Here is a 24,954-nt window from a genome sequence, read left to right on the forward strand (position 1 = left end):
TTCAGGATTTTCATTTTTATTTTTTTTTGTAAAAAGTCACTTTTAAATACCCAGCATAAACAGACTTGTGTAGCAGTGTATTTGAGCTTACCCATTACCTTTTTTGGGGAGGAAAGGGGGGGATTTTAAATTTTGAAGCCCATTTATAAAAAAAAGTATTAAAATGTTCACCATTATTTACAAGACCCATTAAATTACACATAAATAAATATATACATTCCAACACACAGTTTTCCCTTATACACATAAAAACCTCCCTGGATATATTTATATATATTTATATATATTCATATATATATATATATATAACTTTTTGGCCTATATAGGCAAAAAAATAAAAAAATGTGCCTATTCTTTCAAGTTTTTTTCCTATTTTAAAAACACAAGACCTGATGACATATATAAAGCTGCAATATCCTGGCATTTAAAAAACGGAAGCAAGTTTATTTTGCATTCTTTTTAGCTTGAACTAGTTTTTCCTTGTGTAAGAAGAACTGCTACAGTACGCTTTACTGCAGGGATGGGAAGCCTGTGGTCTCCCAGGCACTGTTGGACTCCAAGTCCCATCATCCCCAGCCATGCCAGCTGAGGATGATGGGAACTGTAGTCCAACAAGATCTGAGCAGCTGAAGGTTCCGCTTCCCCACTTTAGTGCTTGCTGCTCTGTGTTCATTTGAGTCCAGCAGAAGCTTAGTCTGCATTAGAATAACTTCCAGGATTTGTGCCTAGAAGTCTGAATCACTCTCAAAAAGCCCCCAAGAGGTTGCAAGGTGATGCAAGGTGTTCAAATAACCGTCAGACTATTTATTTCACTTTATACCAAGTTCAACTTCCCTTTGGATAAAAAAAAATCCATTACATTTACAGTCCTGGGTGCCTTGTCAAAGCTTCAGATACCCTGGGGTTAATACTGAGTTATGTTGTTGCTGGTTTCCAAAGATTTCCAGAACCAGGGAAATCCTGCTTATAACCCGGTTGATGGTCCCATTCTTCTCTTCTTATTCTCTGGCACAGCCATGAGAGGGAAAGTTGAAGCATTTGCCTTCTGTTTAACACTAACCTTAGTTTATTGTGACATCTCAGAATGATAAACAATGGTTTGTGTGTAAACATGTGATTTATTGAAGCAACCCGGGTCAGCGTGGGGTTTATAGTTCTGAATTGTTATTATCAAGCCATAGCTTGCACCCAATCTTGATGCCTTTCAGACATTTTGGATTACAACTCCCATAATCTCTTACCATGGGCTGATGGAAGCTGCAGGCCAAGACAGTTAGAGAGCATCAACTGGGGCAGATTAATTTACACTAATGATGGTTTGTCCTTTTTTAATATACGGATAAACTATACTTGGTGTCAGGCAGGAAGCAAACGCTTCCTATCTCGTCTTTGCAACTGCAAAGAAGGAGGTTCTCAATTCCATGGCTTCAGGTAACATTAAAAAACCACGGTTTAGTGTTCCAACTGAACGCTGCTATCAGGATGTACACAATGAAAAAGAGCATCTTATTCAAAGTTTTGAGAAACAGCACTAAACAAACTTCCATACAAGAAAAAAAAATAGCACCACTTTGTACTGTTTAAAAAGTTTTTTTTTTCTTTTAAAAAATGAAATTAAAAGCTTGTACTCATGTTTATCTTCGGTTCCCTGGTCCCACAATGAATGGATAACAGCAGCTTTAAAGAAAGGAGAGAAAGAGAGACACATGTATCTCACAGAGGAGCCTGAAAAGGATGCTTTAAAAACGAAAAACACGCCCCGAAGCAAGTTGTAACAAGATTATCTACATGCCCTCTAGGCAAGACGATCTTAAAGTCTGTGTGCGAGAAACAGTATACAAAAGTCTGGCTTCTTCCTCTTTCTCACTCACTTCCGGTGCTTGTCCATTTTCTCAATGCTTTTATTGGTTTCCGCAGGGCTCTGGTCGCCGGCGTTCATGTACGTTTTGTCTGCTATTTTGAGCGCTTCGTTCAGGTAGTTCTGGACAGACGTCATGGCAGCACAGATCGCAGCGCTCCCGAAGCCGTGGGTGATTAGGCTGAAGTGAGTCAAGCAGCCCTGGATGCCAGGGTCTAAGATGGGGCTCGGCCTCGCATTGCCAAGAGGGGTGCGGTCCTGAGTGAGGAGTTCAGTGAATTCTTTGCAGATCTGCCTGCAAGAGACAACACACTGAATTAACTTTCAACAAAAACCATCAGCTTCCACAGTTAAAAAGGGGGCACGGCTTGCCGAATCAGAAAGTCAAGAGTGATATTACAGTGGGCAGGTGTGTATGTGTCTAATCACTTCCCCATGTATACTAAAACACAGAAATATATTTTAAGGTCAGCTCCCTTTCTGTTTCTCAAACTTCGGTCTCCAGCTGTTGGTGGACTACAATTCCCATCATCTCTGCTTGCTGGAGATGATGGGAGTTGTAGTCCATCAACAGTTGCAGACCTCCGCCCCCAAGCGTGAGGAACACTGAGCTAACTGAAAGAAATGAAGAACACATTTCCTGTGTAACACAAGTCAGCTGTTTGCACAGCTCAGATCAGTGTGTTTGTTATCCTCAGAGCAACCCTCCAAGGTAGGCTAAACAAAAGCCGTTATCTTATACCAAATCAGACTGTTCTTCCATGTAGCAAAACTCAGAAGCTGGCAGGGCAAAGGAGGTGGTAAAAGAGACGGCAGGAGTGAAAGGAAGCTGATTTTTCCCACCAGCCACCCCTTTGGCGCACTAAGAGCACCACCAAGGAAGGGAGCAAAGCAACCCCAGTAGAGTGCAAGTGTAGGAGGAGCCTTTTGGAAGAGGGGCCTAAGGAACAGGTGGTTCTGACATCACCAACACACTTGCCATTGGCCCCTTCAAGAGGGCAGTGGGGAAGCCAGTATTCCTTTTATTATTCCTAGAGAAGGCTACAAATTTCTTACATTGGCCCTCAGAATTTTAAGAGGGAAAGCAAACCTCTTTGCCTCCTATAAGACTACTTTGTGTTGTTTTTTTAAAAAAAATGCTTATTTTGCACCGTGTTATCAATTTGAGACTGTCCATGGCTAAACACTCTTAAGCGCACCGTGAAAGTCGCTCATCCCTACCGCAGATCTGACCCCACAGTTGATGTGGGTCCTGTGAGGGCCTTTAGAGCACCATCTGCTCAGAGTTTGCAATATGAGCTTCAGTTATTGAGGCCCAGGGATGTGGGTGTGCTCTCTCGACCCTTGTGTCCACCATGGCTTTTAAGATGTGGCAGGGAGGGTCTGACTGGGCGGGTCCAGAGAGTAGTTAATGCCTCATTTAGGAAGAAGGTACCCATCATACTGAAGGACTATCTTCCACAACAGGACACCAAGTTTCTATGCAACTGCTGCACTGACACTGACACTGACACACACACACACACACACACACACACACACACACACACACCCTTTCTTGGGCAAGGGGTTTGAGATCCACAGGGATCTGTCTTGTTTCCCATGTTAGTCAGTGTGAATATGGAATCACTAGGAGATGTCCTCTGGGGATTTGGAGTGCAATAGCCCACAGGTGACACCCAACTCTATCACTCCATGTCCTCTGAATCAGAAGAAGATGTGCAAGTCCTGGACCAGTGCCTGTAGGCAGTGATGGGCTGGATGCAAGCCAACAAACTGAAGCTGAATCATGATTAGATGGAGCTGCTGTGGGTAAGTAGCTTATGGGTACAGAAATTAGTGAGAGGGCCTGTCCTGGATAAGGCAACACTCCCCAAAAGAACAGCTGCATAGATTAGTATACTCCTAAACTACCTGTGAACTGCCCTGCAGATGAAGGGTAGTATACAAAATTAATAAATTTAAAATTTCTCTGAAAGCACAGGTGGGTAAGGAAAGGGCCTCAGCTGAGGGGCAGAGTGTGTTTAAAAAGGCCCCGGGTAAAACCCTCAGCTTCTCCAGAAAGGTCTGGGGGAAATTGTTCTCCCAAACAATAATAAACTAATGGTCTGACTTGGTAGATAAGAAGCTGCTATGTTCTGTGACGAACACTTCCTGGGCTGGGACAGTCAGGCATCAGTGAACCAACCTCTTTGCTGGGTTACTGCAATGCACTGTGTGTGGCTGCCCTTGAATACAGTCCACAGGGTGCAGCTAGTGCAGAATGCTGCTGCCAGGGTGTTACTTGGGCAGCAAGGAAAGATTGTATTACGCCAATCCTTATAACTTGGCACAAGCACCCACATAGCCACCAGGCTCAATTCTGGAGGGTGGTACTAGTGTACCAGGCCCTGAGTACTGGAAGGAAAACCTTCCCTTCCGTATGATCTTCTGCCTAGACCTGGTTTATTTAATCTGCTTTTAAGGTACAGTTGCATGGCAATTTCCACAGCTTTGGTTTTGCAGAAGGTATGGAAGGCAACAGAACAGAGACAGCGAATTTAGCTAGCTAGCTCTCACTGGAGAAATATGGTTGAAGTTTAAATACCTGCAAATTCCAAACCATTCACCAAGTTTGCAGGCTTTACGTGGAAATGTGTTGCTGGATGCACCTAAAATGCTTTTGGATGTTTCACATCTTAAAACCCCCACAGGGATCACTGTATTACTAGGATTTGATGAATCTGTGCTCCAAAACGCATGTGGTGCCTTTTGATCTTCCAGGGATCTTACAAGCATTCGCCAAGACATATTAAAGCTAAAAGGTCCTTATTTCCTCCTATTGACATTTTAAGCACCATTTAAAAATAAAAAGCGTTTTCATCCAGCCCCAAATGCAGAAACATACGTAATGCTCTACTTTGGAAAGCTGTCGTCCTGAAACAATAGCCTACATGTGATGCATTCTGGAGCCTTCAGATTTCTTCTTAAAATCCTTTCTCCATTCAAAGAGAATTTCACCACTGGATTCAGTAAAAATCGGGCTGCCCTCCAAACCTCAAAATGCTCTAAGCAGACACCATGGTACCCAAAGCAGATTTTGGCACAAATCACCATAAAACTCTATTGTATCAGGAACTAGCTATGCAATCCTGAGGTCCATCCAACATTTTTTAAAACACAAAATAGCTTCAGCCTCCTAGAGAAGTCCACTATTCCATTAAAAACACACACACAAAAAAAAAAAAACTTAGGACAAAACAAATGTGGGGAAACAAAAAGCGAAAGGTTGCTTTAAGAATACTCAAATTAAAAGTATTTGATAGATTTAGACATCAGACAAAATTCACCTCAAACGCTTTCTTTTAGTACCCATCAATCTGCAAGTGTCACCCCCAAAATGGAAGTCTTTTAAAGAACTATTGTCTTGAGCTGAATGGTGATTTTGCATGGATGAGAAACACACCCATTTGCACAAGGCAAGTCCCACCAATTTTCCAACATTCTCCACCAAAGCCCTCCCACCCACCACCACCCACCAAGCCACATCCCACGCTGTGCTGAAAAGGACTTCTCAAACCTTGAGGAGCAACTTGTTCTTGGACTGGAGAGGGTGGGTGATCAGCAAAAACCAAACACAGAAGCACCTTTGGATGCTGTGCATGACTTTCAGTTGAGGAGGGAGGAGAGATGAAGCATGCAATTAACTCCACCACTCTAAGCATTCACTTTGGTGAGTTTGAACCCAGCTGAACTTCAGAAGGAGCACAGGAAACAGGCTGATACGGAGTCAGAGCCTTGCCCAGTCTCAATGAGTAAATTGCCTACAAGCAGGGATGAGGAACCTGCTGTTTGACTACAACTCCCATCTTCAGTAGCCACTGGCCATGCTGGCTGAGACTGATGGGAGCTGGAGTCCAAGAACATCTGGAGCACCACAGAGGGTCAACGGAGATCAACTGAAAGCATTTTGCAATGAGTCTTTTTCTAACCTCCCTGGAGCTGCCAGGAAGTGAACAGCCCCCCCCCCCAGAAATTTTGCATGTCAAAAAGCATAAGAATTCAGACAATTTGCTCTATTACTATGAAAATCACCCCGATATTCTGTAGCATTGCTTAAGACAGTATCAGGCAAACATATACATTCAACATCTTCAGAAACCTAAGCTTGCTTTAATTTTTTAAAAATGCACTGATGCGGGAGGGGACCCATCTGTGGACACTAGGCAGAGGGCCCTTGAACTTGGAACCAGCCCTTGTAGGAGCCTATAGGTTGTGGACAGGGAAACTTTCAGGTAATTGTTCAACTCCCATCAGCTCTAGCCAGCATGACCCATCCAGCAATATCAGGAAGCCTTGCCTTAAAAGCAAGCCTCAACAACTGCCACATCCCCTAAATCACGCATAGGCAAACTCCGCCCTCCAGATGTTTGGGACTACAATTCCCATCATCCCTGACCACTGGTCCTGTTAGCTAGGGATGATGGGAATTGTAGTCCCAAACATCTGGAGGGCCAGAGTTTGCCTATGCCTGCCCTAAATCTTTTAACATGCAGATCACAGTCCTCCTTTACGTAGAACTAAGGGTTACGATACAAATGCTAAAATACAAACTGGTCATCCACGATGCTCATGTTCAAAAAGAGAATACCTACTTTGCAGCCAGCAGCATGTTCTTCCTGTTAGCCATCTCATTACGCCCCAGATGCGGCCGAGTTAAGTATTCGGCCACAGCCTTGGAAGGAAACTCAGTTTCACAGACGTAGCCAAAATCCCGGGCAAGATGTACAGCTTCGCCTGGAAAAGATGAGAAAGGAACCACAAAAATAAAGCTGTGATTATCATCCTCATCTAATTCATTTTATTAATTACCCACCCTTCACCCCAAGGTCCCAGGGTGAGTTACATTAGATATTAAGTTAATATCTAATATTAGTTTAATACCTCCCTTCCAAAAAAAACCAAAAGCAGTTTGCAGCACAAATTTTACAAAATACACTGTTTTCATGATATGCCCTACTTAAGACCATAAAGTCCTAGTTAATTTTCCAGCAGGCTCATAATTTATGTTTAATTTACAGCACCTGAGCAATTCTGCCTTGATATCCAAAGGCTGCAAAAGGGGTTTCTTTGTTCTTAGTCTAAACCAGTGACTGACAGAATTCTGTCACAGGATAACCCTTGAGGGTGGCCTGTCAGGGGCCACGTGCAGACAAGGGACCAAGCTGCTGCAACCAGTGGCCAGAGTCAAATATGGGTGCAGTGTCCTCCATTTCTCCTTGCTGCCCCAGTAAAATTAGGCCAAGGCCTCACAAACCTCACCTCTTGTTCTAGCTAGCCTATTGCTTTATTCTAGGGTGTGGATCAGCTAGTCTAGGGATGGGAAACGTTTTCACCATCAAGGACTAGAATCTCTAGGGTGAAATGAGTAATACATCGGGAGCTACAGGCTGGCACAGCCAGGCCCAAGAGTGGACAGGGCCTGTCTCTTTGTGAGTGCATCAACTTATCTCCCTCCCCACACACACAAAAACACATGATGCAGAAGAGGAAGTGATTTTCAGCGGGGAACAAGAGAAGGTCCACACCATCTTGAAGCAATCTACCATTTGGACTACAGTTCCCATCAGTTTCACCCAGTCTCTGATCCATGATGGGAGCTTCTGTCCCAAACATCTGGAACCAGGTTGACTATGCTAACTGGGTTGCAGGCTGACCTAATGAGGGTTTCAGCAGTAGCATTGTCACCTTATAAATATGTGGAACTAAGGCGGCGTGAGTCCTCACATACCATACCCTCCAACACAACGTGGCCCAAATATCCGGGACACCATTTTCCTGGTCCAAAATCCTGCACAAGTCACGTGAGCCATGTGAGATCACAAGCGAGGAAAAAGCATTTTCCTCGGGTACAGCGCCAAAAACACATAGACATTTGGGGGCACCTTGCAAGATCATGGACCCCTCCCCCCCCAAAAAAAAACACTTTACGGGGGGGGAGATCTTTTCCCGAAATCGTGCCAGAGACCAAGGTGCCCCAAACGGCTGCCATGCTCTCGTGGGGGGGGGGGGAGATGGCCTGGTTTTCCCACGGCATAAATGTTAGGCTAATGGTGGGTCCAGACTCCAAAAAGGGGTGGAGACCTATTGAGCTACTCTATTGATCAAACAAAGCTCTCTTGAAAACAAGTTCCAGCAATAAACCCTTTTTTGGACATTTGTCTATACAGAAACATCCTCTTCGGACTGGAGCTCTAGGGATTTTGTTTAGGATTGAGGCAGAGTTTCTTGCATCATCCTACGTCCCCGCCCCACCCCCACCCCAATAATTAGCCAAATTCTACCTTCTCATCCTGTAATTGGCCTCTGTTCCCAGACTGTTTTTGGAAGATGTCAAAAGAGATTGCAAAATATTACTTCACAATTAAGTAGCTTGGATGAACACAAAATTCCGAGCCGCTTAGAGATTTGTAAAGCCGCACAGCGACAGAAGCTACCACGGTTGGCTTACAAGTTCGGCGCATCCCCTCCCATACGGTTGGTGCAGCTTGAACCAAAAAGACACTCATCCAAAACTTGAGGACAACTCCCATCAAAACAACTAGCAAAGCAACTATTCATTTTAATGGATCCGGATTCCATCCAGACAATCCAGTTAAACAAAAGATGTGGGATGCAAAGCATATTTCACCCATTTGAATTCAATCGACCCGGCATTCCGGTGATGGAACACATTTGCTCAGAAAATACAGGATGGTTTGCATATGTTGCAATAAAAGTGATGAACATGCACCAAGTTATCTCTTGCAAGTGTTGAGTGAACCAGCATAGATTAGCTGCTACAGACAGGTGGTGCATCATCTCAGACATGCTTGTTCTCAACATTCATTTTCCATTCATCAAAGTTAAACATCCATGCACATGTGAACTAGCTCAGGGCCTCCCTGAGTTATTTCAGTTAATTATTTCAAATGGGTGTACACCATGTGCTTAAAGACATGGAACTGCAAATCCATCAAATCCAAAATTTGGAATCTGTGGCCCTGCAGATGTTGTTGAGACTCAAACCAGCCCAAAACAGAATGGCTATCAGTCGTGGATGGTGGGAATTGTAGTTCTCCCTTCCTCCTTCATTAAAACTTTTGCTTTAAGCACACATTCTATTTGTAGAAAACCTAAAAAGAACACATGGCTGCAATCCCAAAGATTCTTTATCCCAAAGAAACCATGGCTTTAATAAAGCATTGCTCTCACTTAGTAAACCACTGCATGTGCTTTCTGTCTGCTACACTTTCGCCTTAAACTCCACCGCCAAGTAAAAAATATTAATAATTCTTTTTGAAACAGTTCTCTCTGATCTGAAGGTTATTGGAGGCTGATGGAGCTTTTGAGCTATTGCTCTTTCAAAACACTGGATTCTACTGGGAACTCTCCACCACTGAACTCTGCTGTCTCGGGGACATTCCTAAGCTAGTTATCAGAATGAACATTCTCATTCTGGATTCTTAAAACTCTTTTTAGACACTTTCTTAATTTATGGATTAATTTCAACTAGATCTGGTCCCCTTAAAGCTTTGTATCAAACTCCTTAATCAAAGGTTATGCAGTGGGGCAAGAATTCGCCAAACTGTCTGGCGGGACACACACTAATGTGCCTCTGGAAATGAATTAGTTAAATGATGAGAGGTTCCTAGGATTCCACTGGAGAGGCTACCCGATTTGCTCTCCTGCTTACACCACATCCGCAGCTCTTGCAGAAAAGCAACGGTGGAGCACACACTGCCTTCCCATCCTAGAAATAAATTTATTTGGCCAACGGTAAAAGTATATAATCTGGGGGTGAGGGAGAAGAGACTATGCACACGTTGGCTACCCAGATCTTTTCAGAAGCGCTGCCATAAAAATGTCTATGAATAAAAACTTGGGATTGTTGATTACTCAAGCACAGATCAGCTGCTTGTTCACACACAGATGAGTCACAAGGATGGAGTTACAGCAGCTCAGTTTCCAGTTTAGTCTGCGCGGTCTCAGATGAATGTTAACCCCCACAAACACGCACAGCCTACATCCTGCATTGCATCAGTGGCCCCACCCCCAATTTAATGCTTGTGAAATTGCACCCCCACATTCAGTGGCGTAGCATGGGTTGTCAGCACCCGGGGCAAGGCAAGTAATTTGCGCCCCCTAACCCGTGGATTTGCGCCCCCTAACCCTAACCCCCAGGTGTTGCGCCCGGTGCGGCCGGCCCCCCCTGCACCCCCCACGCTACGCCACTGCCCACATTTATATATCTCTCTCTTTCTCCCTCCTAATGATTTTGGAGCACTGGGCTTCAATGGGGATGGGGGGCGCAAGTCTCAACAGCAGCACTGACACACCATGCGGTAGTGGTAAAAAACAAAACAAAAATTCAAGTTAAACACTCTTAGGGTAGAACCAGATCCAAACCATATATCTAAAGTACATCCAGTGCATATTTGTAGAGCACACTCCTGGGAACTGTAATTAGATAAGAGTTTTAGGGACGCGGGTGGCTCTGTGGGTTAAACCACAGAGCCTAGGACTTGCCGGTCAGAAGGTAGGTGGTTCGAATTGCCACGAAAGGGTGAGCTCCCGTTGCTCGGTCCCTGCTCCTGCCAACCTAGCAGTTCAAAAGCACGTCAAAATGCAAGTAGATAAATAGGTACAGCTCCGGTGGGAAGGTAAACGGCGTTTCCATGCGCTGCTCTGGTTCACCAGAAGCGGCTTAGTCATGCTGGCCACATGACCCGGAAGCTGTACGCCGGCTCCCTCAGCCAGTAAAGTGAGATGAGCGCCGCAACCCCAGAGTCGGCCACGACTGGACCTAATGGTCAGGGGGTCCCTTTACTGGGGATTTTGGCTCTGCAAATGGGGAAATTCACCCTTCCCAGGATTCTTTGGGGGAAGTCAGGAGTTTTTAAAGGTGTGTTGGATGTGCTTTAAATGCATGGTGTGGGTCTGCCCTTCGTCCTCCAAATCATTTTGGACCACAACTCCTATCAGCCCCAGCCAGGGATTGCAGTCCAGAAACAATTGGAGAGAACCATGTTGGCAAAGGCTGAAGCAGCGAATCCTGATATGCAAATTTGGGCTAAAGTCTGAAAATGGAACAACACAGCTTTAGAGGACATGCTCATCCAAGTCACCTCATTTGTCCTTTACCCAGGAAGGCTCTTTTTTAAAAATAAAGAATTAAGACTGACCTTCCACCAACGATGTCAACAAAGTCACATTTGCAGCTTTCCTTCTGCCAGCTGGAAGGTTGAGACCAATTTTGTCCAGCTTCTCCCTTAGAGATCGGCCACCATTTTTAGATTTGGCTCTGCAAATAGCGGGGAAAAGAGGTGGACAGTGTTTTATTTAGCCGCACCCCCCTGAAAGAGGCCACATTTCAAAGCAATTGAGAAATGCCAAATTACTGACATTCAGTGCAGTTCTGTTGTGTTGTGCGGGGGTGGGGGGAAGAGGAATCAAGGGCGGGGGGGGGGTCAGAATGGAAAAACAAGCTTTGACCTACTTTTTAATGCTCCATCACATAAACATCAGAAAGCAAGATCAAAAAGAAAGGAAGCCGGGGGGGGGGGAGAGAATACGCTTTGCCTTTGCATTCACACTATCAAAGATCATCACGCTTACGGCAGGCATAATGAAAATTGAACCTTTTTCAAGCATGGGGCATCAAGTTGAGCATTTGTTGCAGCACAAGCATAGATATATTAACCAAGATTGCAATCCCAGCCCAGGCCTTCGAAATCAGGAGTACCATTTGAGAAGGAGGAATATTGGGGAGGGTGGGTCTGAGCTGGATTCACCAGCACACCCCTTTGGTGTTTCAAACCACATGCTTTTGATTATTCCTCAAGGACGCCAATAGCTCTGGTTCTTTTTAGAAAGTAACCACAACAGATGCTCTTAAAACACTCTGTGTGTGTGCTTTAACCTATCCAAGAACCTTGCTCAGAAGATCTCTCCTCTCTCTATCCAAGTTAGAATTATCCATGGGTGCAGTTAGAGGTCGTTTTTAGCCCTAGACTTCATGATCTTGGGCAAGGGAGGGTCCAGTCTTTAGATAACAATATGTGTTAGTTAAAAATACAGTTAGCCAGGCATAGGCAAACTCAGCCCTCAAGATGTTTTGGGACTACAACTCGCATCATCCCTAGCTAACAGGACCAGTGGTCAGGGATGATGGGAATTGTAGTCTCAAAAACATCTGGAGGGCCGAGTTTGCCTATGCCTGCAGTAAGCATGCCTGCATTGGAGACCCCCTTGCTTGTTCCACTGAGCAGGAGCCCTGGACATCTTTCCAACAAAGTTCTGCTGCCCTGATGATCCCCCTAGGGGTTGCCAGCTTATTGATCTGTCTCTGCAGCTGTGCCTTTAACAGCAGCTTGGTGCACAGACATTAGAAGGGAGCATGGCTCACTTTGCTTCAGAAAGCTTCACCCGCCGGGTGTTTCACCTATGACTTGCTATTAAAGACACGTGGGTGTAGGCACGTATCTATGTGTGTGAGAAGTTTGGCCAGTTGGCATCCTTAACAGCAAACTGGAAATTGTACCCTTGGGTTGAAAGGTGGGAGAGGAATCAGCCGATTATTAATTTATGTGAACGCCATTTAAACACTGTGGTACACAGGCAGCCGAGTGAGTAAGAAAACCTGAAAATAATGGGTGCAAGATTCTCTTTTTGTAGACTGAGAAGCAACGTGTCATATTAACAGGAAAAAGAGAACTTGTTTCTAGACTTGTTATAGCACTTTTCATTTCTGGAAATGCAAGGGGTGCTAAAGAGAAAGAAGAGCGTGAACACAGAGCTTGGAAATAAACTGCATTAGGATGCAGCGTTTGGGTTTCACTCTCTCTCCCTGCGCAAAATTGTTGAGACACAAAAATGGTATTTACATGCCGTTTGGCTTAAGAGGTGGTATGAGAAGCTCTAGTCACTGGAATAGTTTTGACGGGGCGGGGGGGGGAGGAGAGAAGAGGGGGGTGGAAATCACAGCCTCCTACCTTCGAAGAACCCCTCCCAGCAATGAAGCGTTGAGACATTCCGGAGGAGAGAGCCTTCTCTGAACCTCTGCTACTGTCACTTTGTATTTAGACGTCGAACTGAGAAGAGAGAGCCGCCCAGGAACAGAGCAGAATACTTCATTGGGGTTGATCACGACGCCGATAAGTCCATCCTTCTGGCAAGGGAGACCTAATGCATTGTTTTTCGTTAATGAAATAGGACCTAGGAAAACCAAGATATACGGGGGGGGAAAGAGGATGGTGTGTTTTTTTCCCCACTTTTGGGTTTTCCTTTAGGGAAGTCTAAATCACTTAACATTTAATAGATCTATTAGACGTCATAAATCCACTGTATTTTATTAACCCATTAAGATGCATTTCCCAATGGGGTTCTCATGAAACTTTCAACTGCGAACTATACAGTAAGAAAGTGAAAAATGTAGAAGACCATCCACATTTGATGCACTCCTACTAAGATTATTTAATGATAAAAGAGTAATACATACATATGCATGCTTAACTGCTTTTCCAGTTTGCAGCAATGCAGCCTATTTTTCTCTGGCAGAAATGCTCAGTTTTATTGTTGCTATAAAATGCAAGCTTCATTTAACTAAAGGAAGTTTCCTTTTTCTGAAACCTGAAATGGCATTGGGTGGCTGCATGCCCTACTTGACAGGGAAAAATCCTCTGTCTGAACAGGTGCTCCGTCTTTAACAACAAAGAACCGTAAGGTGGAAGAACATCAACCTGGAATCTGCCCCTCACCTGGATAGCAGACTGAGCAAGCATAAAGGTCACCGTATTTCCTACTATCATGAGATCATTGCATTTATTTAACTTACAGTAATAATTTTTCATATCTACATTTGCATATTTCATGCAAACCTATATCCTCTTTCTTTAGTTATGCATTCCCTGCTTTTTTGTGTGGGGAGGGGGGATTTGTAAGCAGCCACCATAGATGCACAGTTGCATTGGAGGAATTGTAGTAAAGTAAGCAAGTCAGTAGAACGTATCTTACGTGTGCCTGAGAAACAGTCATGTTTTGCCAAATCAAAGGCCGGTGTCCCATCTCCCCCTCCCCCTTGTAATGTATGGACCAGAAAACGGTTTCACAATCAGGCCCAATGCTTTTCTTTATCAAAAGAGGAAGATTCTCAAGCGGCATGAAGCTGACAGCAAAAAATAAATTAAAAAAATACTTCTGCCGTGAGCTAATTCTCAGATCAGCACAGTTTACAGCAAAACAACATTTCTGCTTTTTCTCAGTCACATTTTTCCTTTCCAAGTCACCCTGGGGTTTTTCAGGAAAAACTCTCCTTTGATTATTATTTTTAAACAAAGTAGAAGGAAGGAAGGGACACAGAACAGGATTCAAGGAGTTCATCTACCCTGGTATCCCCCACATCAGTCCCCCCCCCCAAAAAAAATGCCACCAATGAAAACTTTTCACTGTGGATAAATCCTAAAGCCCATGCATTTAGAATCAATAGGGCAGCAAGGTTAACCCATTCCTCCCTGCTTAGAAAGCCTGAAGGCAATTTCACTTTTCTCCCTCCATGCCTGCCTGTACCTATCTGTGTATTTGCCTGTATCTTTCAACAGAGATCTCCCCACCACCCAGGTCATTAATGAAAGTAGTGATAAGTCTTCCCTTTCTAATAAGGAAAGGAAAGCAACATGAGCAAACTCCTAGACGCAGGAGAGAATAAAGACCTTGCTTCAAAACAGTGGCATTCCCTGGTTAATTTGATAACAGGCAAAAGCTCTTAGCCTTTTCTCCAGCCTGTATTGTAATACTTAGGATCCACATCTACTCTTCCCTGGATTAGATCAATAGAACATTTCTTCCCGCCACCCAATCAGCTTTTGACAATTCTTCATTAATTCACCTGCCTTGCCAAACACTCCTGCTTTGCTTCCAAAGACCATATGAATAAGGAACCAAAAATTCAAAAGTATCTGCAATAGCCTTAGATTTTTGCCTTACACGCTCAGGGATAGAAGCTCGTTCATTTCAGAGACTCTTGACATAATCATACTGTAATCTGCACAGTGCAAAACCATAACTTGGTAATAATCTCAAGAGGGGAAGCAATCGCTTTCCCATACAATAGAATATTGAGGCTTAAAAAGCAACAGTTCACCCATGTGAATGTTGCATCAGGATATATTTTTTTTCCTGGTACGGCAAGTACAGTTATTTGCTGTTCCTGGGGAAATTACAGCTCAGACTAGTTTTTAAAGTTTCCACAAGAAAATTTAATAACCCATTTTATTAGTCCCAAATTCCACATCCTGGATTTTTTTTTAACAGCCTTTAAAAGCATCTGTATGTAAACAAATGCACACTCCAGTCAAACCCACAACCTACTTACTTTGGAGTAAATGGGTTACAGTATATGGAATACAGCCTCCGGCACACATGCTAGTTCATGCAGAGAACTGGAAAGGAGTAGGGGAGCTCTATTTTTCATTTACACAAACTTCGTTTTTTAAAAAAGAAAAAAGCCACACAGAAGAAAATCTTTTTTCCAAAACAATCCACCACTATGAAACTAGCCTTTATCGGTTAGAAATTCTTATCTTTTTAAAAAGAAGACAAGAGGAAAAACCAACAGGAGAATGCAGATTTACTGACCTTTTCTAATGACTGTCTGGTCATGCATTAATAAATGCTGATCTTCCACATGCTGGAGAGAGAATGTGAAATTTTTAGAACACAATTGTGGAATAAAGAAAATACACCCCACCTTCTCTCCCCCCCCCCCCCACTACACGAAATGCACATACACAATGCTATTTTCCTCCAAATGGCTATGAACCTACGGATTAACTTTAAGGCTAAACCCTAAACATATTAATTGCAAGAAGAGCCTTTTATTCCAATAGGATGCCCACGTAGTGACCAGAGACCAACAATCAGGTGTACAGTCTTCTCTTCAGAATGCATATAGAGGTGCAAGTTAGTGTGTGTAGCCCATTTCTGATGCTAACTCAGAATTCAGTCTCATTAAGTTAGCTTATTTCTCAGAGGGTATCTGCGCACATTTAGGATTGCAGCTCCATGCACTTAACTGCACACCGGTTTCACCAGGACTTCAGGATGACTAGTAAGAGATAAATTTCACCCAAGGCTTTTAAGGATTGCAGTGTGCACAAAAAATGAAACTGCAGTTCAGCTGCCCTAATTTGGCTTCCGAAATGGGGACCATTATAAAGTTTTGTGGACTGATTACCTTCTCTTCAGTCCGGAAGAAAAAGATGTTGGACAAAGAGGAAGGAGAGCCACGCCATACCGTTAAATTATTAAAGGATACCTGACATACATTTAAAACACATGACTTCCCCCAAAGAATCTTGGGAAGTGGTTTGCCCCTCACACCGCTACACATTCCTAGCACCCTCAACAAACCACAGCTCCCAGGACTCTTCGGGGGAAGACATGGGCTTAAAATGTGCATTGAATGTCCTTTAAATGCATGGAGTGGATCTGTCTAGGGTTTATTCTGCAAATTGGTAAACGGGTCTAGCTTCTTGCTGAGCAAAATGGGGGGCTCCAGTCTACAGTGTTTCCCACCCTCCAAAGAGCCTGTTCTGTATGGTCTATTCATAGTGGTGATATTCTGCAGATTTTGGAACACAGTGCAAGGAATGGAACTTTTACGTGACTGGTTTTAATCTGTAAGACACTGCAGATCTGTAAGACTCTGAGCTTTAGGAACACCTGGTCAATAATGCAGAAGTGGGTTCTCTTGCAATGGTTTTGTATAACAACCAAGGATGCAATCCTGTGTGTGCTTAGCTGGGAGGAAGTCCCATTGAACCCAATGGATCTTACTTCCAAGCAGGCAGGCATAGGGCTGCTCTGTAAGAGAATGAAAGAGGGACTCTCCAAATCTCTCCTTGCAGTAAACTCACTAAGCCAGCCACTACTCAGCAATGCAGGGATAATTCTGACCTAACTCAAAAGGCAAATTATTGAAATAGATGTGAAGTGCTTTGAACTAGGGTCAGGAGTGGCTGTGGTCCTCTAGGTGCTGTTGGACTACAACTCCCATCATCCCTAACCACTGGCCATATTGGTGGGGGCTGGTGGGAGTTCGAGTCAATGAACAAGTTCTCAATTCCTCAATTAGGGGGCTAAAACCCTGTTCACATAACCAACCAAGTACATCATCATTATCACTGAAGCACTATGGATCCCGACCATTTATGGAACAAGGGACAGGGCACATGATTCTACTCCATGCAAGACTGCCATTTGCCTCATTGTGGTGTGGAGATGACTGGACTACAGCCAGCATGGTCAATGGTCAGGGAAGTTAGGAGCTCAGCAAAATCTGGAGGGCCACAGATTCCCCCAACCCTGACCGGGAAAGGTTCAGATCCCTGTTCAGCCACAATGCTCATGAAGTGATGTTGAGTCAGTCACTATCTTTCAACCTAACCTACCCCACAGGGTTGTTGTGAGGACAAACTGAGGGAGGGGCATGCATGCTGCCTTGAGCTCTTTCAAGGAAAGTCAGGTATAAATGAAAAGCATAAAGGAAAATCAGCCCTTAAGTTTCCCACATTTGATTTACTGATGCTCACATGCCAGGTGTTTGCTTTTCTGTTGGGCCTCATGGAACATAGGAAGCTGCCTCAACACAGAGTGAGGACATTGGTCCATCTAGCTCAGTATTGTCTACAATGATGGGTAGCAACTCTCTGGGGTTTCTGACAATATTTTCTCCCAACCCTAATTTGGTGATGCTGGGGACTGAACCTGTGGGCGCTCGACCACTCAGCTACAGTCCCTTCCTTTAAAGAAGACTCGCTTTGGCGAGGCAACCAAAGCTTTTCTTCTAGGCTACAGGGCACCCAGAACTGCAGGGACACCATTTATCACTTCCGCCAATCTTTACCTGCACCTCTTCCATCTGGTGGGCCATTTCATGCAGTCCTAGGTTCTCTGCCAAGCTGGAAGCATCGAGACCGTGGCCGTGAGGCAGGAGCAGCTCAGATCGCCTGTAGGTTTCCCTTCTCACCCCAGCAGAGCCGCTTTCCAGAGCCGGGAGATGGGGCACCAAACCAGACCGAGCGTGGTGGGACAAACTGGAGTGGTCCTGGCTGGTCTGGCGGCTGGGCCAACTGGTTTGCTGCTGGTTGGGGGGAGGCGGAGGCGGCTGGTGGAGCGGGTTGATGGAGAAAGGATCGCCCAGGTGAGAGTAAGGATCACTGGACTGAGAGTAAGGCAGAGGCTGGTACGGGGGCGGGAAGTAAGGGGGCTGGAAATCGGAGGCCCCCGAGTGGGAAAGGGGGGGTGCCGGACTGTACAAGTGCTGGCTGACGGCCGAGAGGTGGGGCAGTCTGGGGTTCCCATTGCTGCTGCTGTCGTGACGGTCCTGTAGAAAGAAAGATGCTGTGTCAGTCCAAGGCATCATAGGGTCTGGACTGGGTGGGGGGAGCAAAGAGGAGGAAGCTGATTTCTATAAAAGAGGTACCAGCCTGAAAGGAGGATATTTGGAGAGGGAGAGGTCATTGGTAGCCCCACTCAAGGAGCCAACAGCACATTTGCATCCCAATATCTAAGGAAAAAATCAGGAAGCAAGGTCCACTGTAAATCGACAAGTCTTAGTGGTGCATTCTCTCTTTCAGAGCAAGGTAGCATTGCAAGTTAGGTTGCAATGTTACACTTACCTGGCATCAATGGATCTTACTCCTGAGTAGACATGCCTAGGGTTGTGCTTCAAAAGCCTTGCAGGCTTCGAAATTTATTATTATTTACTTGGCACTCAAGGATTTGTAGTCATAGTCCTCCAAATGACCCATTTGAAGTAACAAAGTTACAATGAAACTCTCTGGATGAGTCTAAAATATCCTCTCCGCCCCACCCCCTTTTTAAAGAACTTTACTTTGAAGCAAGCAGTCTGAAAACTGCAATCTAACCCTGAATGAGGTAGAGGGGAAATTATATACTAGCACCTGATGGACCAAAATAAAATTTTATCTGAGGACTGCAGCCTCACTCACCCACTGAAAGTTCAAATGATCTTATTTTCAGCAAATGCGTTTGGGACCAGTTTGGTTTTTCGGAACCTCCCGCCTCATTCATAAATACAAATACTTTTTAAGTCAACACACTAATTTAAGTTCAGTTTCAAATCAATGGAGATATAGGGGAAAGAAGGGGAGGTAGGAGAGTAAAGCCAAGTCATCCTGAAATCCTTGACGTGCGCTCCAAACCTACAACTCAGAAGTAAGTGCCACAGAGCACATGGACTCCCAAAGTGTACATAGAACTGCACTTTGGGCTTCCTGCCATAGGGCTGGTAGGCTTTTTGCATATACTTAAATCAAAGTGCGAAAAACCTTGAACGAAAAACCCATTTATGTCAATGGATCTTACTTCCAGAGAAAATTTGTTTAGTACTGTAAATTTTGAGTTTGCTTTTTATTTAATTTGCTTAGATTGGGTGGGGGGGGGTAATCAATTTGTTCAATACTGTGGAAAGAAGGAAATTTCCCCCATTTATTATAAAGAAAGATGTACTCTCCTTACTACCTAAAAAGCCCAGAATTGAAATTTGGTGATTTACAAGTTTTATGTCGACTGTATTAGTGTTCTCCTCCTTAAAAATAAACAAATGCTTGCCTTCACGTTGTCTTAAAGTACAAATCCACTGTCTTGGGAAATGTCTTACAACACTCCTATGCCCATCACAGAGTTAATTTAAAAAATACCCCCTTCCGTGGCCATTGAAAAGTTAATATAACTCACTGCCCAGGGCGCCTGTTAAGGAGGGAGAGAGCAAGAGTATTAAAATCTGCCGAAAACAAAACAGCTACCTTTCCAGTACTGATTTCTTTAAAAAGCAAACATGTAATCTTGAAACCCCTAAATCATTTAGCAAAAAAAAAAAAAAATTACCCTGGACCTCAACGCAGCATTAATCAATGAATGAATGAAATTAAAACTTTTCGACAAAAACACCAAGCAATTTAAAGCATGTCTAAACCACACTGATAAGCCTGGGGTTTTTAAAAGCCGCTTCTCCCTCCACGCTCGTTAAACTAACAGGGGCGGGTTAATCAGAAGAGAATGGAGATCCCGACCGGGACCCTGCGGGAAGGGAAGCGGGGGCGGCAGCGGCTTCTGGAAGGAGCCAGAGACGCTGCGGTGTGACCAATGGACCAGAGGAAGGAGGGAGACGCTGCCATCTTCAAAGGCATCAGAAATAGAATGACTTTGGGGGGGGGAGGGAGAGGAGGAGAGATTGAAGGATAACCTGACGGTGCCATCGTTTATTTTATATTTATTTTATTATTATTATTATTATTATTATTATTATTTTCATGTCCCTATGCACATTTCTCTGGGCGTTCAACAAAACCTGATCCCAGGCAAATGAATAGGTCAGACTGCCGAGAAATAATCTGTACCCGCTCAGAGTTTTCTTTGCTTTTTCCTCTCTCACCTATCGCAGGCACCCAAAACAGACGCGAAAAGCAACGCTTAGCAAGGACTTGCGGTCTAGAACGCGCGCTCAGGATTTCACATATATTGGTAAGCCAAAGCGCACTTGGGATGACTTTTAGATGCGGGATTTCACTGTAGCCTTCAGGAAGGAAGCGAACGCGGACCTCATTTCAAGAGGAAGAGAAAGTTGCACACCTCATCTTCCAGATATCTATCCAGGCGACCCTGCCATTTCCTTAGGGCAAATCTTGGGCATGTCCACTCAGAAGTCAGTCCCACTTAAATCCACAGGACTGAGCGCCAGGTTCAGTGTGTATAGGATTGCAACTCCGGCTGCGCTCCTTTGCACTCTTTACCACTGCACACAGAGTAGAGTGAGAGGGATTTACTTCCAAGTAAACATGCCAGAGGCTCGCACTGCCCGTTGTCCCTATGTGGGACTCGCTCCAAAGCGAAAAGTGCATTTTAAAAGAGGCGCAGCTCCACGAGGATATCAGGGGATCAGTTCAAATCCCTGGGATCTCCCTCCCGCAACAAAGACTGCAGAAGCCCGCCTCCCCGAGAAAAGGCCATTTCGGATTGGGATGCGGACTTTGCAGTAACTGGCCTGGGGATAAAAAGTCCTAACGTGGCCTTTAAACTCCCCCAACTTAATCTCAAACCGTGGCCTCCTTGATTCCAAATCCACCGTCCCCCTGTGCACCAATCAGCCAGAAGGAAGGCCTCGCTGCACACAGGACTTACTCCCGAGTAAAGCTGTTTAGGCTCTTGCTGCAAAGGTTCTGTGCACACTTTACTGGGAAAAGCCAAGCAGCCTCGTCGATTGCTGTGGGGCAAACGTGTTAAAGAGGAGCAGGCTACTGGGAGTCCCTTAAAACGCCCAAATTCCACCTACATGAGCGCCTTGTGGATCGCACCTTTTCCTGCAGCCTTCTGCATCATCGCTGGGAGGGAAGGCCTGAATTCCCAGTGCAATACAGTTCGCGCTCCGATCCTAAATGGGTTTACACAAAATGTTTACATGAAAAGCGGGTGGGGGAAGGAGATAGTCTCTCCTAATCTATCGCAGCCCTACGTGGAATGTAAGAGGGGGCAATCCCGAAAGGGCTTTTTAAAAAAGAAAAACGCTCTCCTTATTCTGGATTAATTAATCCGGATTAACTGCAACCCGAGGATCGGAACACACCAGTTTCCAGCCATAGAATTGCAGAGTTGGCAGGGCTCGCAAGGGTCATCTAGTCCAACCCCCTTACGCACCCCCCCTTGAAGTTGGGACAAGGCCCTTAGCTAGAAAGTGGGGCGGAGTAATTTAACCACACGAAAAGTGACTTTAGGCACCAGCCCGTTGTCCTCCCCCCTTCACATTTTTGAGGGTTCTTTTTGCAGGGTGGATAAGAGCAATGTGCAAAGCTTCTCCGGTTGAACTTCTGCCCGCCACGCACAGATTTAAAGGGGAAGGAGCCCTGCCAGAGTTCCCACCAAACCCTCCGGGCAGCCGTCCTCGAAGTATAACTCGGCTGCGTGGGCATCCATCTCTTTTTCTCTCGGCGCCGCCCCCGGAGGAAAAGGAACCGGGCCAAGCTGCTTTCCCCAGAGGGCACGGGCGCCACTTCGATGCCAAGACCGCCGACTTCCTGCCATCCCCTCTCGGGGCCTCTGTCTCTCTCCTCCTGCCTACCTCGCTGCCTCCCCGCATGGCAAAAGAAGGAGCGAGCGGCCTCCCTTCCGCGCTGGGCAGAACCCGTCCGACAGGCTGGAGCGCTTGCCTCGCCGAGGGAAGATCTCCGGCGCTCGCTCGCTCGCTCTTCCCTCCTTCAGCCCCCCTCCCCCGGCCGTGGGCGGACTTCCGACGGGGCGCGCACGCACGCACCTCGGCCGAAAAAGCGTGCGGAAGTTTGCACTGATTTTCACCTCGGGGAGGAAAAAAAAAGCGGCGAGCAGGAGCAGCTCGGAGGGGATTAAGCGTTTCCGCTCCTTCCTGAACGCCGCGCCGTCGGAGCACAAAAGGGGGAAATCACTGCTCAGTGTTTTCTGGGAGGGCAGATCTACCCTGTCCTGGAGTTTTGGGGAAACCAGGGACTTCTTTCTGCTCAAACAGGGGTACACGCAGAGGTGTCTACTCGGAAGAAAGCCCCACGACTTCCAGGGGACTCACTTCCAGGATAGGACCACTACCGTCGGAAAATGAACGTTTTGGAAGGGGGGGGGTCGCCCACCACTCAGTTTTAGAATTATCTTAAATGCCATTTCAGCCTGAGCGCAGCGCGACTGCCAGGCTTTAAGGGCGCACCGAACCGCAGCCGCTTAGGATACTGTCTCCACTTTCCGCGCTCTTGGAACGAATTCCAGACGCTGCGCAAACGCGGCTTTCCACGCTCTGGACCTCGACCATGCTGTGCGTTTTTATTGCTGGGGGTGCAACGCACAAGAAAAATGTCCCTCAGGGACTCATTTGAGTTCTCCAACTACTGTATACTTGAAGGAACCGTTTCTCTCGGGGGAAATCCCGCTAGCTTCAGTAGGACTACTCTAGAGTAAGCGGGAATTGGGGGTTTTAAAAAACGCACACAAACGAAAAAATATTGGGTGATTTTTAGGAAGATCCTAGGCGTAATCACACTGAATTCAGTGGTGCTGCTTAGGTACTACCGAGAAAGTCTACGACTAGGACAGTAGCCACATCCTCCAAAGCGGAGAGGGGAGGTGCCAATCACGTCCCCCCCCCCCCCCAGGCAGCTTCTCCGCTCTTCGCCAGCTTTGATGACCTTGGTTGCAACATCTTTTTTATTATATGCATATACAAAAGAGAGAAAGAGGATTGTTCGGAGGTTCTTGCTATTTTAACACACTATTCAAGGTCCGGGACCTTGAGTTGCGAGTTCGGAATGGTCCAGAGAGCAGAAAGCAGCCAAACGCTGCCATCCTATTGCGCAAATTCCACGTAAAAATGCTTGGGGTTCATTATCTCATTAGGGGACAAACACCTTAGTCGGCTCCCGCAGCAAAGCTGACTCACTCCATGCCATCTTGCATCTCATCTTAACTTGATCCAAGCACCAATTTTAAGTTTTAGAGTGCCCCATTCTATAATGTCTTGTTGCACACCCTGCCCCGCACAAGAGGGTTTTCTTTGAATTTAAAGTCAGAATGCAATAAAGGCATCCAAGGCATTAAACTGTAGTTCGATCAATTAATTCTACAACTTATGCCTCAACAGGACTAGCGCCTTATTTTCCTTTATGAGCAAATCAAGCCCCACCGATTTTCAATTATTTGCTGCCTGGCCAGAGTGCCTAAGCGGCCTCTTTTTGTTCGAAATAAACTCTCTCTAAATCCCTTGTTTCCATCCTCACATCTTTAAAGGCTCCAATCCAAGCACCCCCATTCCACCGGCGGATGCGCCTACCGCCTGCCCCTTTTGTTTCCCGTCCAAGAAAAGAAAGCCCCAGCCAAACCACTGAGGACTAGCCCCGTGCACAGCCCTAAGCTCTCACCTCACAGTCCTCTTCGTACTTGACATTGTCTGCTAGTTTCCACAACATGGCGTCCAGTATCCCCCAAAAATTAAAATATAAACCAGAGAGGGCAAAAAATAAAAATAAAACAAAAGGGCGTCCCAGCCCAAAAGTCGTTAATCCAGCAACTGCGGGGGGGAAGAGCAGCTCTTCCCCGCCACCTTCAAAGGGCTGTTTTAATGGACAGGCATATAGGCAGACTAGGGGAGAGAACTTCACTTCCCGGGAAGTAAGTGACTGAGCCTCTTTTCACCGGCTCCCCTTAATGGCAATCTCATTAGCATAGCTCCTCCCCAGGGACGGCCCGGGACGCGGGGGCTTCCCCTGACAGGCGGCGCCAAGCTAGCCAATAGCGAAGGAGCCGCAAGCCGCTTCTCGGCAAGCCGCGCCCCCCTTGCGCTCTCGGCTTTGGAGCGTCTCCAAGGCGCACACACGCGCGCCTGGGAAAGCGCCAGGCTGCCCAAAGGCGCACACGCATGGCTAGCAACGGGGCGGGGAAAGGGCCAAATGTCTACCCAGGGCGCGCGCACGCACGCACGCAAACGACAGGGAGCGCTGCAAGCTGCCATGCACGTTTGGAGCTGGAGCCGAGACGCGGAAGGGTCTCCAAAATATTGTTTTATTTAAAAAAATTAAAAGGCCAAGAAAAAAAGTTAACCCTTCTTTGGCCAGAAGAGGATGCTGGCAGCACAGCAAGCCAACCACCGGATGGAAAGAGTTGGAAACTGGGAAGCATTAAAAGGAGAGAGAGAGAGAGCGGAGAACAAGAAAACCGAGGCAGCAGTAGCCCCCGCCTGCCTGCCTGCCTGCCTGCCTCCCCACCCCAAAAGGGAGAAGGGGGAGTTTGCTCTGGGTCACAGAAGAGAAGCTAACATAGGTGTTAATAGTTCCCAGAATACACGGCTAGATGAGAAACCACAAAGGGAATTGATGTGGGTCGTTCGCCTGCTCTCTGCGAAGCCATCCGCTCCTATTTTTAAAGGCCTTGCGCACAGCGCGCTACTTTTAAGTCTAGTTTTGATGTGCTTCGTGTTTTAATCTCGAAACCCATAAACTAGGGCAATACCCTTCCACCAGGCCGGCTTCTCACCACAATTTAGCTGC

At 45.8% G+C, this 24,954-nt stretch overlaps 1 protein-coding gene across 3 annotated transcripts; it reads right to left on the minus strand.

The window, feature by feature from the left end:
- On the minus strand, nucleotides 1–24,094 carry TFAP2C (transcription factor AP-2 gamma). Of its 3 annotated transcripts, none has more exons than XM_083744518.1 (7): nucleotides 23,830–24,094; nucleotides 17,781–18,260; nucleotides 15,512–15,563; nucleotides 12,871–13,060; nucleotides 11,062–11,180; nucleotides 6,493–6,634; nucleotides 1–2,153 (listed from the first exon to the last, which is right to left on the minus strand). In XM_083744518.1, the coding sequence occupies exons 1-7, from the start codon at nucleotides 23,875–23,877 to the stop codon at nucleotides 1,868–1,870; spliced, it is 1,317 nt and encodes a 438-aa protein (XP_083600644.1). In that variant the 5' UTR covers nucleotides 23,878–24,094; the 3' UTR covers nucleotides 1–1,867. The 3 variants fall into 3 exon arrangements, with proteins under 3 accessions (XP_083600644.1, XP_083600642.1, XP_083600643.1); XM_083744516.1 differs by having other exon boundaries at nucleotides 12,871–13,093; XM_083744517.1 differs by lacking the exon at nucleotides 23,830–24,094 and adding an exon at nucleotides 22,014–22,087 and having other exon boundaries at nucleotides 12,871–13,093.
- Between the last annotated feature and the right edge of the window lie 860 nt (nucleotides 24,095–24,954).

The sequence above is a fragment of the Podarcis gaigeae genome (genome assembly GCF_964106915.1).
Source record: "Podarcis gaigeae genome assembly, chromosome: 6".
Taxonomy (NCBI): domain Eukaryota; kingdom Metazoa; phylum Chordata; class Lepidosauria; order Squamata; family Lacertidae; genus Podarcis; species Podarcis gaigeae.